Genomic DNA, 19,281 nt, shown 5'->3' on the forward strand with positions numbered 1-19,281 from the left:
ACACACGGGCGCGAGCGCGCACGAAACAACAATAAAAACAAAACAAAACAAAACAAAATAACAGATTTCGCGCGCGCACGAAACAACAATAAAAACAAAACAAAACAAAACAAAATAACAGATTTTTGTAATCTTCAGCTACTTCTGGGCATGGAGCCTAACCTGGAGTGTGGTGGAAGTACCAAGTGGCAGTAACAAGCCACTGGAGAAAATTTATTTTCCCATTCCCATCAGATATCAATTGTAATTAACTTTTTTTTTTTTTTGCAGTGGGGGATGGGCTGGGACTTGGGTCCACTTCTCTTTCTCATTTCTTGGATTTTCGGATTTTCTTTTTTTTCTGGTTTGAACCCATGCAGGTTCTTATGTATTTCATAACAATTCCTGTGAATTTATGTGTGTATCTGCAGTCCTGAAATGTTTCCTTGGAGATATCCACCACCTCTGGCTCTTACAATCTTCCTACCTCCCCTTCCCCATGTTTCCCTCAGTCTTGACAGGAGGAGTTTGATAAACACATCACATTTAAAGCTGAATGCTCCAAAGTCTATCATTGTCTGCACATTGTCAACTTGGGAGACTGGGGCCAGTAATCTACTGTAAGAAGAAGCTTCTATGATGAGGGCTGAATGAGGGACTGATTTAAGTTTATATCAGAAAATCATTAGGAATAATTATATTGCTATGTTCCTTCACCAGAATTTTGGTTATATGTTGCCTTAGTTAGAATTTCTGTTGCTGTGATGAAACACCATGTCCAAAAACCAAGTTAGGGAGGAAAGGGTTTATTCAACTCATACTTCCATATCACTGTCTTTCATCAAAAGAAGATAGGCCAGGATCTCAGACAGGTCAGGAGAGTGGACAGACTAGTCTTGACCTAATTTTAATGGAAATGAATTGAATTTCTCTCCATTTCGTTTGATTGTCATGTTGTCTTGCTCTAATTTGCCTTTATTGTATCCCTTGTATCATCCTCATTCTCTATGGGGATTTTATCATGAAAGGATGTTGAACTTTGTCAATGGCCTTTTCAGCATCTAATGAAATGCTTGTGGAGGTTCTTTGTTTTTTAATCTGTTTATGTGATTTATTGTGTTTATTGACTTATGGTGAATTTAGTTTGCAAGTATTTTATTTAGAATTTTTACAACCATGTTCATAGGGTTATATGTTTATAATTTTCTTTTTTTATTGGTTCTTTGTGTGATTTTGGTGTCAGGGTAATAGTAGTTTCATATAAAAAATAACCTTCTCTTCACACTGACACTTTCCACTTAGTTCCTTCTGAAAATAAAAATGAATTATTGTATAGAAATTGATTAAATGTGTTTTATCATGAGATGTTTTTCTTTCTCTGTCAACTGTGAAAGATAGTTTTGTTAGGTATAATACTCCAGGCTAGAATTTGTGATCATTCAGCCAGGCCCATCTAGCTTTCAGAGTCTCCATTGAAAAACCAGGAATTATTCTTATGGTCCTCTCTTTATATGTGACTTGGCCTTGTTAGCTTGTAGCCTTTAATATCTTTTCTTTGCTATGTCCATTTAGTGTGTTTGATTATTAGTGTTGTGGACAGTTTCTTTACTGGTCCTATTGGGCATTCTGTATGCCTGTCATTACTTGATAGGAATCTATATCTATCTTTAGATCAGGGGAATATATGTTGTGTCTTTGACCTGGGTTTCTCCCCCTTCCTCTATATCTATTATTTGTTGATTTGGTTTTTTCATAGAATCCCAAAGGATACTATTCTATTCTACAAGTTTTATGCTTTGTTTTTTTGTTGTTGTTGTTGTAGTTTTATATTTAGCATTTTCTTTGACTGAGCTGTCCATTTCCTCTTAAAATACTCTTCCATATCTTGAGTCCTGTTGTAAGGCTAGGTTTTTGTTTGATATCCTGTTCTTTATTTTTACTTTGACTTTTCTTCAGTGATTCTACATTTAGTTTGTTTGTTAAAGTTTACTTTCGTGTTTTGAATTGTTTTCATTATTTCATTCAACTGTGTTTTCGTGGTCTTCATAAAGACATTTATTCACATCATCTTTAAGGTCATTGGAACATATTCATAATTGGTATTTTTGAAGTGCCTTTGTAATGCCCTTCAGTTAAATTGCTTTTATTGAGGCATACTACAATATGCTTTCTGACTTTTGGAGGAGGCATATTGTCTTGATTGCTCATGTTTGTGTTTTGGGGTTGGGATATAAACATCTGGAGTTACCATGTTTGAAGTAATTCATGAAGTGGATATCCACTATTGTCTTGGCTATCAATTGCTTACTACGGGTCCTATCAATGTTGGGGGGCTGTACAATCTCTGATTCCAAGTCAAGCAAAGTGGTTGTGTGGTCCCTGGTTAGAGTGATGCACTAGAAGGAATGGCAAAAAAGGAAGTGGAGAACTCTGAGTCCCACCTAAAGCCCTAGTCTCATGAGAATGAAGGTGGCCTAGGCAGAAGAACTGTGACAATTAGGTGGCTGCAGGTTTAAGAGTAAGAGTGGAGAGACTTGAATGGAACATGTGGAAGATAGAGCTCCCCTACCTGAGTCCCAATCAAATATGGAATTGTGGGTCCCCAGTAGAGTTCAGTCTTCAATGTCAGCAGGCACACACAAATAGATTATTTTTTAAAATAATCGTATCATATTTAATATATTCTAATATTTAAGAAAACCAGGAGCATGCTTTTCTTCCATTTGTGTGGTTTTAATTGTTATATATATATATATGTATATAAATACATATATATTATATATATAATGGGTGCAATGAAACAAGGAGATCTAGTATGTAAACTGAGTTACCTTGAGCTTATTTGTGAATTGGAGTAGGAAAGATAGACTATGAGCTGTGTAACTATCCATTCTATTTAGCAGTCATGAACACTGTGCAAATTGTTTAACTAAAATTTCAGTTAATCCACAGATGAAATGGGAGCAAGAATGTTGAGACTCTTAAAAGTACAAGTGATAGATGATTGATAGATACAGAAAAGTAGATTTAATTGTTTACTATGACAATTATATTCTTTTAAAAAGTGGTAGTTGTGAGCAAATGTCTTCTGTCTCAACTTCCAGTACTTAATGGACAGACTACATGCTGGCTTGTAATTATGAAGTAGAATCTTCACTTTCATAGAAAAGCTTGATATTTAGTGGACAATATTTTCTTCTAGATGACCTTAGCTACCGCTGGCTCCTGAATGAATTTCCTGTGTTTATCACAATGGACAAACGAAGATTTGTGTCTCAGACCAATGGCAATCTCTACATTGCAAACGTTGAGTCTTCTGACAGAGGCAATTACTCCTGCTTTGTGTCCAGTCCTTCTATTACAAAGAGTGTGTTCAGCAAGTTTATTCCTCTCATCCCAATACCTGAACGTAAGTGTTTTATTTGTTATACTCTTGTTACAAAGTTATCTGTTTATAGTGCATTTATAATAATGATCCGTTGTCTTCCTGGGGAGGGCATCACATGGTATATGCTGCATAGAAGACTTAGTGTTTAGCTTCTGAAGTTCATTTTTATTTAATAAAGTGGTTGAGTTCATATACGGTGCTTCTAGCTTAGGAAATATATGGAGGGTAGATTAATTAGTTCAGGTTCCCTACAGAATTACCATGGAAATGTCTAGGATCTGTTTTTTATTTCATGGCCATTTTTACTTGATAATAAATTTCTAATGGGACTAAATACTTAGGTCAATTTTTTTTTAAATTGATTGTTGATTGTTTTAAGGAAATGTTTACATGGTATAAATTAATGTAAATAATTGATATTTCTGCTTTAAATACTTAGTATATATTACTGTGACCTGTGTGCTGGGGTCATACTCCACTTCCCTTTTTAAATTTTTAAGATTTTTTTTCCACAAGTTTTTAACATGTACACTGCTTGAAGTGCACTTTATCGTATCATAGCATGTGTGTTTCTCTTATCCCAGCTTAGCCCCAGCGCTTCTGCTACATGAGCAGCAGTGAGTGCACACTTCAAAACTGACCTGTTCGCTCCCCCTCTTCCTGTAAATGTGGGAAGTGGCACACTACCACTGGCAATCCATTTTCACTCCGCCTCCTGAAGAAACAGTCACACAATTGATATTCAGCCAATGCGGTTGCCTTTCTGACTCATCAGCTCTGGCCTCACTGTTTCACAGTGTTAAACGTGGCCTCTGGAAAGGGGCCTTGATTACCTTTCCTACTCTATTTCACAAATGCACTTCCCCTCCATCCTCTACACTTTCCCTTGCTGTCTTAATGGTGGGCAGATTTCACCTGCTACAGGCAATCCCTTCAGTTACTCTGTCTCACATCCCATTTAATTCAGGGCTTCACCAAACCCCTTAGTTCTTGTCCTTTCCTCTCTCCAAATCCCATCTTCTCACTCTGCATGTTCGTTCCTATTCACTAAAGGCCATCTGGAATAAGCATATAAAACTCATATTTATTCAATCAAAGGGTAGTTTTCAGTCCCCATCTTTTTTTCAGTATTTGATCGTTTTCCTCTGCCCCTCACAGATTTCTCTTTCCTCCATGCTTACCTCCCTCCCCTGTCAAGTCTTACACAGCATGAATCACCAGGTGTTCCTCCTTCTCATAGTTCTCTCCAGTTTTTTTCTAGCTCTTCTCACTAAACTGCCCATTTTCAGTAGTGGTCATGTGACTGGATATAAAAATACTCTCTAATTTTTTCTTGTCTCTCTAGGCTTCAGTTATATCTTCATCCTAGATTGTCCCACAAAACTCTCCAGGATGTTAAGTGTTCATGGCACAACCATTGCTGTCTCACAAAGCCCCCTCTTGCTCCTAGTACTCGTCAGCCCACTTGGTCATAACTGCCTGTATTTCCTAACAAGTAGCATTTGCATTTGTCAAGTCTCTCCTCCCTCTGATGTTCAGATCAGCTAACCCTGTGGCTTTTAATTAAATCAATATATAAGCTACTAGGGAGTTCTGAGAACAGCATGACATGCAGAGTCTGATTCCAGAAGCCTTAAAGCTGCCAGCAAGGTCTCATCTAGAACCAAAGGCAAGCTCAAGGTGACTCCTCTTAATAATCTCACTGCTATTTTCCCACTGACAAAATTGATCTCAAACCTCTAATACCGTGTTCCCTGGCCTTCTGTCATGTGCGTTCAGCTGACCTTTAGGTCATATATATTAATGTCCTTTGACTTCCTCCCTATTTTCTTTAATTCTCTGCAACAGCACCATCTTAGAGCTTTGTCATGAACTAGTTCAATTCAGTTTCCATTATTTTATGCCCAAAATTCCCATATCCACTCTGAGATTCTGAAGTCATTCCTTTTTTGCTGACTGCTTTCAGATGAATTATTTTGTTTTTCCTTCTGTACTGTCATGGTGTGTTTATTTATTTATTTATTTATTTTTATTCAATATAAAGTACACACTCATGCTTTGGTGGGAAATAATGCATTCAGCCTTTTGGAGCCTGTTTCTATCAGCTCATATTTCAGGTCCAATATGCTGAACAATGGACATTAGTACTCTCAGAATAAGTGTGGTAATGTTATGGTAACAGCCTTTTTCTGCCATTTCTCTTACTCTGTTTCCTTGGTTTCTGAAGGTAATTCTTCCATTTTCTCTTTGCTTAGTCTACTCGTTTCCTCCACTTCTTCCATTTTTTCATATTCCCATTTCTTTCTTGTTTTTCTACCTTCTCAATGATTATATATGTAATTTTAGCACAGATCATAGTATTATTTGAAGTCCCTTAATGATACCTTGAAATTCTATAATTTAGTCTGATTAGTTACAGGTATCAGAATGTGTGATGAAGTTCATACTTGCATATACTGTGCTTAAACAAACAAATCTATATATTATGACACAAACAATAGCTATGTAGAGAAAACTTCTATGTTGTTCCAGTTATAAACTAAAAAAATTCATTATGTTAAAAAGGAAAAAAGATTATGAATAATATATTATGAGTGTCTGTGTTTTCTTTTTTTAAATTAGGAACAACAAAGCCATACCCTGCTGATATTGTAGTGCAGTTCAAAGACATATATACCATGATGGGCCAAAATGTGACTTTAGAGTGTTTCGCTCTTGGAAAGTAAGTATGCTTGTGCTTTCCATTTACATGCATAAAAACAAAAGTAGGTTTTATGCCTTTTCAGGAAATAAATGACATAAATGCTTAGCTGTAACTGTCAGGCAATCTCTTCAAGAACTGTGGATCTTGAATTTTTATATCTTCTCTTTCAAGCCCTGTCCCTGATATCCGGTGGCGGAAGGTTCTAGAACCCATGCCTAGCACTGCTGAGATAAGCACCTCAGGGGCTGTCCTTAAGATCTTCAACATTCAGTTAGAAGATGAAGGTATCTATGAATGTGAAGCTGAGAACATTAGAGGGAAGGACAAACACCAGGCAAGAATTTATGTTCAAGGTAGATATTTTGATTTTCTATGAATGTTATCAATGTCTTATTCAAAGGCTTTTGCATACTTGAGGAACTATCATAGAATAATTATTCATTTTAAAAAGAGGTGGTGTGTAGTATATTATTCAGATAATTGAGATATTTAACTTATGTCTAACTATGCCACAACTCTAAGTTACAGATGGTATGAACTTATACTTTTGATATCATGGTTATAGTAAGAGATTGATAGTTGTTGATAATTAAAAAGAACTGTTGCTCATTTGATCCTCTATTTTTTCCTTTTCTTATGTACCTTTATTTAGATAAGAATTTATGCAATATGGCTTTGAATTTGAGCCAGTCGTTTGCTAAGTTTAATATGTCTCAAAATTTCTGAGGGCTTGATAATGTACTGGCTGTTGGTTTTCCCATAAAATTTCTGACACAGAAGAATACTGTGAGCTTCAGAGTATGTATTTCCAAAATACCTTAGATACTCATGTTCCTGAAGCTATAGAACCCTTGGTGTAAGGAATCGTCTTTTCTTACTTTAACAAAAGTATTTTGATATAAGTCTTTGATCCTCACCAACCAGAGTAAGCATATCTTGGAAGAGAAAAAATTTTGAAAACTCTTGGAATTTAATTTTTTCTTAAAATTTATTAAATTTTATTTATGTGTTTAGGTATTTTTCCTGCATATATTTATGTGTACAGCATGTGTGTCTGGTGCCTACAGAGGCCAGAAGAGGGTATTAGGTCTCCTGGTACTGTAGTTACTGATGGTTATAAATGATATGTGCATGCTGAGAATTTAATACAGTCTTCTACAAGAGCAACAAGTGCTGTTAATCACTGAGCCATTTTGGCTTAGAATGTTAGAACTTCTTGAGGCTGAAGTCATCATTACCACTTCCCATAATATGAAATAAATAACTAGGTTTCGATAAATTCACTCTGGCTTGTTGTTTGTCTGTTTGTTCTGTGACATGTTCTCTCTATATATCCCCAGCGGGCCTATAACTTCTTACCTAGACCAGGCTGACCTCAAACTCACAGAAATCTACTTCTCTCCTCTACCTCCTGCTGTTTTGTTTTGTTTTGTTTTTAACTCTGGTTAATGCTCTGTTTATCTTCTGCTAATCTCTCCCAAGCATAAGTTTTGACAAACTCCTCTAAAGTCTAAAAAACTAGTATCCATATTCAATTGCATTCTTTCTTACTTCACTCCACTTTGTTTTCATGAGTATTTCTCTACTGACACCTTTCCTCTATAATCACCCAGGATGTCCAGCTGCTAAAGCTGATCATCCTCCTCTCTATCTGATTAGATAGGACAGCATCAGCAGCCACACTTGACATACCTCTCCTCTGTGCTTCATTTTCTGTGCTTGGCACCTGGATTCTGCACTTCATTTACACTTACCATTCCCATTTCCCCTTCAGAGTCCTGTTCATACCAATCTAACACTGAACGATCAGAGTCAGTAATTCAACTTCTCTGGATCCTTCTATGGTTTCACCCATGAACATGATTGTAAAATCTACAGCCTTGGAGCTCTGTAGACATGAATATCCAATGGCTCAACATCATACCATGACATATATTAAGTATATGTAGAATGGCTTGTATGAAGGGAAATATTTGTGGGCCCCTTGAATGTCTTGAATAATATTACCACTTTACTGGGTCTATCAATTACAGATAAGGTTATTTTTTTTTCGATGCATTTCGATAATTTCACTCTAGGTTCTCAGTAGGGTAAAATTCTGAACTGTCACATACCTAAGGCCTTAAAAGAATCAATGTGACAGAGCAGGTATTTGTATGGGGTCATTTGAAGTAACTTCATTTCTCCTTTACTAGTAAGATATCCTAATTTTTATCTGTATGTTTAAGCAAACTATCTCCAAAAGCTTTATGATGAAACCACATGCCGAATTCACTGAAGTGATTCAATTATTTATTCTTATCATTGTATTATACATTATAACACCTATGTGTCACCCAGGGGGGCCAAGGTAGCAAGGATGTCATTAAAGTATTAAAGAGATGCTGTATGAAATAAAATGTGTATTCAACTAACAAATTCACCATTTTCCAGTTTCTGAAAGTTCTTTCCATGTGTTACAAACAAATGGTTAGTGAAAACAAGCTAAATCAGGTTGATACTGCATAGTATGCATTAAGAGACACATATGTATCTATGTACTGGCTTATTGATAGTCTGTAGAGGTCAGAAAATATTGTGTGATATTGTGCGCACACGTGTGTGTGTATTTCTAGTAAAATGTAAATGATACTTTCCACAGAAAATAAATATAAAACAATGTTTAATTTTCAATAAAAAGGAAATAGTCCCCTCCACTAAGAGTTCTCTCTCTGTTCCTTTTCTTAGTTTATACTATTTACTTTGTTTGGGCTGCTTAAATAACACTGAAATCTTTAACAACACTGCTTTTTTTTTTTTTTTTTTTTTTTTTTTTCATGTAGAAACATTCCTCTTTCTTTGAGGAAATTTCTAGAATTTAATTTTCTTTTTACAACAACCAAGTAGATAAAAATAAGCACAGAGACTGAAGTCCATTTCAGACAAGGAAGTGGTTCCCCAGTGACAGCTACTGAAGGAGCTGCTGTAAAGTGTCTGAAAGTGTCCACTTCATTTTTCTAGCAGGAGTAAGATGCAACATTCGTCAACACTCAAAGGCTCCATTTAGAATATAATATATAATAAGGAGATTGTAGAAAGTCCTGAATCTTGATCCAAAATGTTAATGAATAGCTAATTGGGAGATAGCTCTTTTAAAATCTCAGTTGTAATTTTGGCCTATCTGAAAGATTCAAATTTTAAGGGACAAACCAATTAATTTAGTGTTTATCTTGAATTAGCTTTTAAATTTGTGAATGACAGTTAACAGGGATGCTTCAGAATGTAAAAGCACTCCTTGTTCTCTCATAGCACTAGAATTCAGTTCTCATCCCCCATAGCAGGTAGCTCCAACTGCCTATAGCTTCAGCTCCAGAGGCCCCAACCAATGCCCTCTGGCCTTTGAGAGCACCTGCTGGCATATGGTGCACATAAAATCATGTAGGCATGCCATATACACATAAATAAAAATAATCTAGAAGCATAATTACTAACTCAATTACAGTCATCTTATTCTATAATAATATATGGTTTTTGTAGAATACAGACCTGTGTAAACAGACATGTAATGTCTTATATATTTATCAGAATAAAGTCAATAAAATGCAAAATTTAGACTCTCAAGATTGTGACAGGTAATGCGACACAATGTTCTTCTTTACAGCATTTCCTGAATGGGTAGAACATATCAATGACACTGAGGTGGACATAGGCAGTGACCTCTACTGGCCTTGTGTGGCCACAGGGAAACCTATCCCTACCATCAGATGGCTGAAAAACGGGTATGCGGTAAGTATGTTGATGTGTCTTGCTGTGTTTGGTCAGTCACAGCACAGTCACTAGACTAAGGGTACTTGGGCCCTGAAATAAAAATTTTCCTTGAGAAACAAAACTATCTCCTTTCAGTTTCAACAGCTTTCTGTAATGGTCTCTTTACCTCTCTCTTTTTTTTCCTTATTTTTCCTTTGTTCCACTTCCCCCCTTCCTACTGAACCATGTCCACTCATATTGTCCCCTCTTTGCCACTGTTTCCCTGAACCCCACAGAAACAGAGGTAAGAGAGACGCGCTAAGTCCTATCCTAGCCTTGGGACAAGTGACACCAGTGGGGCCCTTCTCTACCTTCCCACTATACTCTCCCAGCTGGTCCAAAGGGGAAAAGGTGGACTCTCGGCTCTGTAAGATGAATAGAACAAGAGCCACTGGGCATGGTAAGTGGGTTGGTCTTCTCCATGCCATGAAAACCCCGGTTTGTGCATCTTAGGAGCGGATGGGAGTGGATGAACACAACTTAGTTTAAGCGTTAACCTCAAGCTGAATGAAGTGTTTACATCCATGTTCCTCAAAGCCATGTAATTTCTTTTGATCTTTAGTATCACAAAGGTGAACTAAGACTCTATGACGTCACATTTGAAAATGCTGGGATGTACCAGTGCATAGCAGAAAATGCTTATGGATCCATTTATGCAAATGCCGAGCTCAAGATCCTGGGTTAGTATCCTTTCTGATTCCTTATAAATGTTTATCAAACAAACATCATATGAAAAAGTGAAAAATTATCCATAGATTACATTCAATTTCACTTTGCTTTTATTAAATGTGTAGCAAAAGTTGGTTATATATTTATAAATTCCCAGTTATCAAAATTCAGACTAAAGAAACAATTAAATAGAATAAATATTAGCGGTTAAAGCAAATTCTCCAGAGCAGCAGCTGTGGTAACAATACTTAGAGCTTGTTATTACATGTGTATAACCCAGTCCCACCATCAACCTACTGAGCAGAAATTTTAATTAGATGCTCAGATGTTTTGATAAGCAGTTCAAGTTTAAAAATTACTGGACTAAATGAGAAAGAGTCAAATATACACTAGCCTAGAAAGTGTCCCCAGAAGAGATGGGATGCAGAAGACTGGGACACATTATGTCTGCTCATAGCCAAGGTGACTGAGCAATGGACTAGATAGGGGAACTTTGAAGACAGAGAATACCATCACTGGGGTTATCAGCTACAAGACTCTGTGTCATGACTTCACAATTATGATTCTGTGCTATGGCTTGAGAATGAACTTCAGCTGTGTCGTGTGCACCTGAACCAAGTGTTTGGGTCCACTTTTCTCCTAGCTTTCTGGAGATAGGTTCTGAAGACCTGGATTTTTTCCTCACAGATTATATACATTCGGTTGGTGCTCAGTGAATGGACAGTTGAGTGGGATTCCATTATTTATCGAAAGAGTGTTTTCATGTTCAAATATCAACTACCTGTGACACCATAAAAAGTTGTACCAATTTAATAAACTTCAACTCTCCCCATTAGTAGCTTGAAGTATACTGAGTGGAAGAGCTGTAAGGATGTGTGAAAACTTATGCTAATGTAACATTTTGTAGTACACAGATTTCTTCCCATCTTTTTCATTAAGTTCCCTTGTAGAATTAAAACACAACAATTGAATTCAAGCTGCCTTTTATATGATTAAAACTAAAATTTGTTGTTATTGGTAGAAGGTTACCAGCAACCTGTCCATTTGAACTGAGAAGATGTTATTAAATTATTGAATAAAAAGTCATGTAGAAATGTCCATGAACTACAACTGGTCATATTTATTGTAATTTAATAAAGTAGTTCAAGACCAGGCTGGAGAAGCCCACAGAATCAGCTGACCTGAAAAAGGGGGAGCTCATGTACTCCAGTCTTATAGCTGGGAAACCAGCATAGGACTGACCCAAAACCCCTAAATATGGGTGTCGGTTAGGAGGACTGGGCAGTCTATGGGGCCTCTAGTAATGGATCGGTATTTATCCCTAATATAGGAATGGATTTTGGGAGCCCATCCAACATACAGGGATACTCTCTCAGCCTAGACAAATGGGGGTAGGGCCTAGGCCCAGCCCAGATGATATGACAGATTTTGAAGACTCCTCATGGAAGGTCTCACCCTCCCTGAGGAGCAGAAAGGGGATGGGCTGGGGTTTTGTGGGGGTGATAGGGAAGATTGGGAGAGTGAGGAAACTGGGATTGACATATAAAACAACCTTGTTTCAAATTTAAATAAAAAAAGGAAAAATAAATAAATAAAGTTAAACATGTAAAACAACCTTGTTTCAAATTTAAATAAAAAAGGAAAAAATAAATAAATAAGAAAGTTAGAAAGACTCCATGCCACAGAGTTCAAGTGGAGGTTTTTTTCCTTAAGGGAAAAGAATTGTAAAAAGGGGGAAAGGGTGAAAGGGGAAAAGGGGAGGGGGATACTGAAGCCCGTGGACAGCAACATCGGGTAAGAAGAAGGAGAGGTGGGGGGGGTGGCATGGGGGGCGGAGGAGAGGAGCAGAGAGAGGGAGGAAGGGAGGGAAAGAGAGAGAGGGAGATGGATGGGAGTGGGCGGGGTCCTTTTAAAAGGGAACATAGTGAATGGGCACAGGTGCTCTTAGTGGCAGCAACTGAGGACATATCTTGTCAGAACTCCAAAGGCAGGCCAGTAAAAGGCCTCAATGCTAACAATATTTACCTCAGTCTTCCCTATTGATTATTGATCTGTAAAAGAAGTTACAATCCAGAAGTAATAATTGGGCTTGCTAGCAAAAGGAGAATGATAATCCTTTGTTTACCTTGTAGCTTTAGCTCCGACTTTTGAAATGAATCCCATGAAGAAAAAGATCCTGGCTGCTAAAGGAGGAAGGGTTATCATTGAATGTAAACCCAAGGCTGCACCAAAACCCAAGTTTTCATGGAGCAAAGGGACTGAGTGGCTTGTCAACAGCAGCAGGTCAGGTCAGACAGGAATGGAATTGATGTTCACGAGCCCCTGAGGTCTTGCAATGTCACTGTGCTTAGTGCCTTTAAGAATTTAATGTCAGCCTAGTGGTTTCCTTGTAGAGTCTCCAAGTTCAGTACTTTAACTCATTGCCAATTCACTTTATAATAAAGTGTTCATGTGCAAGAATTTTTGAATGTTGTAAATTATATATGTGTACATATAATTAAATGTATTTGTAAATGAAAAATACAAATATGAATTGTTAGAAATTAGTCTGAACAGTGGTCGTTAAGAATAAATATAATTTTATTTGGATGAATAAAATTATAACCGTAATCCAGCAAACGAATGACTCTCATACCTGCAGAGTGCCTGTTCCTTTCCCATGCCATATGAAACAATATAGGAAGAAATAAGTATAGCAAGTATGCAAGGCAGAAGCATAGTCATTTGTCATTATTGAGAGGCATGTGGTTCCCAAGATTATATGCACAATCTGTGGACTGACAGGGTAGGAGATCTTTAGCTCCAGGATCCCCAACCTGACCAGTGCTTGCATGTGATGCTGCATGGTATAGCACGATTAAATGAAAGGAGATTTAAGGTCCCATCATAGTCTTATGGAACTTCTGTGCAACCCTGTCACTGAGTAAAACCACTGACTGAAATGTCATGGTGTGATATAAGACTCTTTGAACATGATAAAGATCAATTTAAAGCACACATATATACATGTCATATATATATATAATGTATTATATAAAGTAATATATATAAAACATACTTATACATAGTAATTTATATGATATAGTAATATGTCACATATATAGTAATATATTATATATCATGTCTAGTAATATATATGTAAATTTAAATTACCATGGGTTTTATGGAAAAATTGTTAAAGGTTTTCTGCTGTTACTTGACTGTAATTTTTATTTCTGTGCAAACTATATTAAATGGGGTATGGATAGAAGTTTGATAAGGATTTGAAGTGATAGGAAGCATTAATCTGTACTGTGAGAACATGTACAAAAAGCCCAGTACCAAGATGAATTAAGCCATCTGAGAGTGTCTTTTATTAGTGGCAATGTCTGGCAGAGAAAGTAGAGACAGAGCTGGGTGGAGGCTGGAAAAATATTCAATGAGCAGGCCCGATTTCAGACATGCAGAGTGTGAAGGAAGGCAGAAAGCTTTGATTGAACGGACTTGGAATCAGCACAGTTTGGAGACAGGGGCCTAGGAAAGTGCTTTGACCAAAAGTGCTTCAAGAAAAATTTCATGTCCACGAGAATGGGCCTTATTGCAAAGTCCCCATATTCCCAGTCAGGCTGGCATCAGGCTGAGGTCCGTGGCCTTCATAAAACACAGTGACCAGTTTCTTTGTGCAGAGCATGGGACAGTGGTTCATTACATTTCTTCACATTTGGAGAATGTGTACTTAAAGAGAGCAAATATTTCTGTTGTTTTTGATAACTATAGAGAATTACGTTTAGAAAATAATTTAGTTTTAAAAAGTAAAAGTGACTAAATATTTAATATTGAATTTTTGTATAAGAAAATGCAAAATAAGAGACCCACAGCCAAACACTGAGCCAAGCTCAGGGAATCTTGATAAAGAAGGGGGGGAAAGGACTTTATCAGCCAGGTTGGGGTCAAGGGTCAAGGACATCACAAGAGAATGGACAAAAACAACTAACCTGGGCTCATAGGAGCACAAATGAATCCGCCTTAGGGCCCTAGCCGTCATCTAGGGAAGCAGGGAATTCAGCTTCTCAGCACCCTGCAGATGCTGAGAAAAAACATCCGAAACAAAGGCTAGACTGTTTATGCCTGAAAATGTCTTACCAAGAAATTGGTATAAAATGTAATGTTAGCATTTATAACGCAAGGTACAATAATAAGGTATGTTATTAAATGACTTTTGTGAATTGTGTGTTTTTTTAATTTTATAGAATACTCATATGGGAAGATGGTAGTTTGGAAATCAATAATATTACAAGGAATGATGGAGGAGTCTATACATGCTTTGCAGAAAATAATAGAGGGAAAGCCAATAGCACTGGGACTCTGGTGATCACAAGTAAGGAATCGTTTGACATTTCAAAGATGCTTTTCCTTTAAGTGATGGTGCTTAAGTTATACAGTATTACATATATGCCATTCAAAACTAAGCTCCTACTGCAGTCAATGTAGTGATGAGTTTCCATTTCAGAAGCCTTATGGGCAAGTTTTTGCCTCTGAGGAAGAGGAAATGTTAAAGGAAATGGGTGTGAAAATGTCCTATTCCTGTGCGGGGAGGATCAAAATATATCGGATTTTCATTCCTTTTGTAAAATTGTTATTGTGTTTGCTCTTTCACAATTCCACATATGTATAATGTGTATCCTGACTGCAATAATCACCATCTCTAATACCCCTTCCCACCCGATAACCTGCTTCCTTTCTAAAAGTTCCCTTCGCATTCTAACAGTTTAGTCTTGTTACTGTGTTAAGACCCACCTGTGTCATCTGTGTGGGTGCTGAGGGCTTCCCATAGCTGCATAGATGAATCCCCCCCAGTCTCTCCAATTTATATACTCTAGTCCCTATCTGAGCCACATGCATTTAAGGCAGGGAGGTATGTAACAGGTGATAGGGAGCTGATACTCAGATGGTCTCATGATGCTCTCCAATCTTTGTGAGGGATAAACAGATCAACAAACACTATACCGATAACCATTTGCAAGAGATACAGCTGAACTACCAAAGATGGATGTCACTTGTCCCAGAGAACAGCCACTCAGAACAGGGCTTTTTATACCCTCCATACTACTTTGCATTATTCTGTTTATGGGTCTTTAAAACTTATTATTTTAAGTTCTTCTTTCTTGTCTTAAGCCCTGATAATCTGTCTTCTGCTACATGTATTTTATTAGTGAGGCTTTCCACTGAACTTTTTAATAAATATACTGAAGTTTTCATTTTAAGTTTTATATTAGTTTGAGGTTTATTCAATGTTTATATCTCTCTATTGAATTATATTTTCATATAGCTGGGACTCTTTCTCCTTATTTTATTCAACTGTTTGTATTTTATTGACTTTCATTTTAATATTTACTTGTAACCCCTTTGAACTCCTTAAGCATATTCATAATTGTTCTTTTGAATTAACTGTCTTGCCATCTAAGTTGGTCTCATTTGGGATCCCTAATGTGGGCTTAATAATTTTTGGAAGAGGTATTTTGTATTGGGCTTTGTATTACTTGGATTGTGTGTGTGTGTGTGTGTGTGTGTGTGTGTGTGTGTGTGTGTGTGTGTGCATGCGCGCACGCGCACACATGTGATGGGCCTTGGAAATCTGTACTTATATTGTTGGTTGTATCTGGCCCCCCTTTGTTGAATGAGCATTGGGATCTGAAGTTATTACCACCCTAAAACCGCATTGTCTGTTTTGGAAGAGCTGGATGGTACTTGAAGTTCAGTCTCAGGGCAACCCAGAGCGTATTCATTATTGGATGGCAGAGGTCCTCAAATGGCTGTGTTTTTACAGTGTCAGGTAATATGGTGTCTCACTTTGTCTTTAAATGTGATCTACTCTTTTTTATTTCAAAACATGCAGATCCCACACGAATCATTTTGGCCCCAATTAATGCTGATATCACTGTTGGAGAAAATGCTACGATGCAATGTGCAGCATCCTTTGACCCTGCCTTGGATCTCACATTTGTTTGGTCCTTCAATGGCTACGTGATTGATTTTAACAAAGAAATTACACACATCCATTATCAGAGGAATTATATGGTATGTGTTTTATATTTCATCTTATTAATATCCCAAAGCTTCTTATGTGTCTGCACTAATAGTTATGAGCCAGAGAAATAGTTCAGCAGGTAAGTAAGCCTCCAAACCTCTGGACCTGAGTTGAATCATAGGAACCCAGATAGCAGAAGGAGGGGATCAACTTACAAAAGCTATTCTCTGGTTAAAATGTGCCATGGCGTAAACACACACACACACACACACACACACACACACACACACACACACACAAATATTTAATTAATTAAAAATTCAATAGTATTTTATGAGATTTTAATTTTTAATGGAGAGATATTCATATGAAAAGCTTCTAATTTTTACTAAATTAATCGTGGTACTCTGAAACATTTGTAAAGGGCTAGTGAAAAGTTTTGTAGAGATATTTTCAAATATTTCCTGATATCCAGGTTTATTTTTCCTTCCTATTACATGATTCTTGTATTGATGTGAACTTTACCCTATTAAATTTGTACCACATGACTCAATAATTTCATTCTAACTTGAATGAGAGAAAACATTGAACTTACTCCAGGTAATAATGGTTGTTTTCAAGTTATTTATTTCATTCTGTGGAGGCAATAAATCAATGATATGTATGTGTTTCAAGACTTGAAACCAGTCTGTGTTATTTGAAAAGATTAAAGGATTATTCTAAGATTTAGAAACTGTAGATTCTATAAACCTTGTAAATTAACACAGCAACTAGAGAGTAGAGAGAATGCCAGAAAGTAATACAGGGAATTGACTTCCACAAAGACAAATTGGCCCCACTTGTGGCTTCCATCTCCTCTCTGGAGAGGTTACTAGTTAAGAACTTGTGTATCTGCTTGACACATGCCCTTAATTATGAAGATGTGTTGGAGATGAGTATTATGTTAGTAGAAGGGGACCACTACAGGACGCAGAGAGCAAGTAGGTAGGGGATATAATCAAAGATATATATATATATATATATATATATATATATATGAAACCCTTATTTAATATTTAAAATGATAGAAATAAAAGCAGCAACAACAAATGGAAATATGCCAAAATATGCCTTGAACCTCAGCACTCAGGAAGTTGAGTCAAGAGAATCTTAGATTCTTAAGGCTAGAGGCCAGCCTAGTCTACATTGTGAATCCCTGTCAAGAAACAAACCAGAAGCAAACAAAAAAGTGAAAAAGAAAACACTAACTTCAAAATCATCTATTAATATACACAAAAGCTTGAACCAACTCATTGGGATACTTTAGAATTTTTACATCATGTGAAATCTAGATTAATATTTGTAAATTTTAGTAAAATTATGCTTCAGGTTGACCAGTTGTCTGGGGCTTCTTCAGGTTGAGTAAGGGACATTTCTAGATAGATGCACAGTATTCACAACTCTCAGGGTATATGTATGTGCTCCTGTGTGTTCACTGTAAAGTCCAGGTATTTGCAATTTATTGTGACTAGCCATCACAACCATAAATTAGTAGTAAACCTACAAATTTCATTTCTGAGCCAAAACTGCACTTAAAGTTAACACAAATCGACAGAGAACAACAGATTATAATGTTCTTAATGTAGATTTGCCTATCATTAGTGAAATTGCCCCCACAGTCTTTATCAATAATAATTCTTCTTTACATTATTTGTAGTTATTGTTTTAAGTAACTCCCCTGTTTTATTGATTTTAAGGAAATCAATAAATCTTAAAGAAAGAAATGAAGTTTTGAGTTCATTTATTAATTTGGTGTAATAAAGTTAATAATTTATGACCTACCATATGGAAAGATGATAAGAAGAGCTTATAATTGCTGTATAGCTTACTAGCTTCAGGGAAGTCTGTATGAATAGATTTGGGTACATATATTACCCTAATTATGGTGAAACTTTACATTTAGAGCCTAGATATATTTTTTTAAATGATAGTCACCCCCGGCAATTTAACATTAATAATCACTATATGGAAAAAACAGGGGGGAAATAAGAAAAAGAAATAGGAGAGGGGAAAAAAGACCCCAGGGCCTGGAGGAATGATTGTTATGCTAAAGGGGGAAACTGAGAGAACAGATGGTGACTGAGTTGTTGAGACTATGTCTGCTCTCTTTGCAAATGATAGTTCCAGAGGGTCAGTAAATAGCTTGCCTTAGGTTGGTACTCAGAGGGTTTGCTGGCTGTGGACACCACATTGGGATTCCTTAACTCCAGGTGTTAGCATAAGCTAACAGATAAGCCAAAACTATATTTGCTGGTTAAATATGACACACAACTGAATCACATTAGCAATGTTTATTATTAGCACTTCAATGAAAGATTAATGAGTTGAATTCTTAAAAGAAAAATACAAACCTAGGATAAGAACGGGTATTGTAATTAAATGTTTTCATATTTTCTACATCCCGATCATTGTTGTAAAGTGATCAGTGAAATTCTCTTTTAAACTTCCAAAAAGTCCTGCAAAGTATTCTTGACATCTTCCCTTTTTGACAAAAAGTCAGGGGCAAATGTCACTACTAAGTGATATGTAAGTGAAGGCCATCATTCAGAGACAGTCCTCATGTCCCAGCTTCTGTTGCTGTAACAACCCCACCTGAAGCTTAGAGAGTGGAAACTCAGTGCCAGTGGGCATCGGGGGGATGAAAGAGCACAGGTGGCTGTTACTATCTGTTGCTCAACCTTGCGTAGGCAAAAATGTCTCTGTGGCGGT

General features: G+C 36.7%; 1 protein-coding gene across 2 annotated transcripts in view; it reads left to right on the forward strand.

Moving 5' to 3' along the window:
• The window catches only part of Cntn1 (contactin 1), a 258,096-nt gene that overhangs the window by 160,193 nt on the left and 78,622 nt on the right, over window positions 1–19,281 (forward strand). For both annotated transcript variants that reach the window (XM_051189700.1, XM_051189701.1), the window contains exons 7-14: window positions 3,182–3,388; window positions 5,990–6,089; window positions 6,243–6,424; window positions 9,712–9,836; window positions 10,420–10,537; window positions 12,659–12,809; window positions 14,756–14,883; window positions 16,402–16,583. In XM_051189700.1, the coding sequence (XP_051045657.1) occupies window positions 3,182–3,388; window positions 5,990–6,089; window positions 6,243–6,424; window positions 9,712–9,836; window positions 10,420–10,537; window positions 12,659–12,809; window positions 14,756–14,883; window positions 16,402–16,583 (1,193 nt within the window). The remainder of the gene's footprint in view (window positions 1–3,181; window positions 3,389–5,989; window positions 6,090–6,242; window positions 6,425–9,711; window positions 9,837–10,419; window positions 10,538–12,658; window positions 12,810–14,755; window positions 14,884–16,401; window positions 16,584–19,281) is intronic.

The sequence above is a fragment of the Phodopus roborovskii genome, unplaced genomic scaffold (genome assembly GCF_943737965.1).
Source record: "Phodopus roborovskii unplaced genomic scaffold, PHOROB, whole genome shotgun sequence".
Taxonomy (NCBI): domain Eukaryota; kingdom Metazoa; phylum Chordata; class Mammalia; order Rodentia; family Cricetidae; genus Phodopus; species Phodopus roborovskii.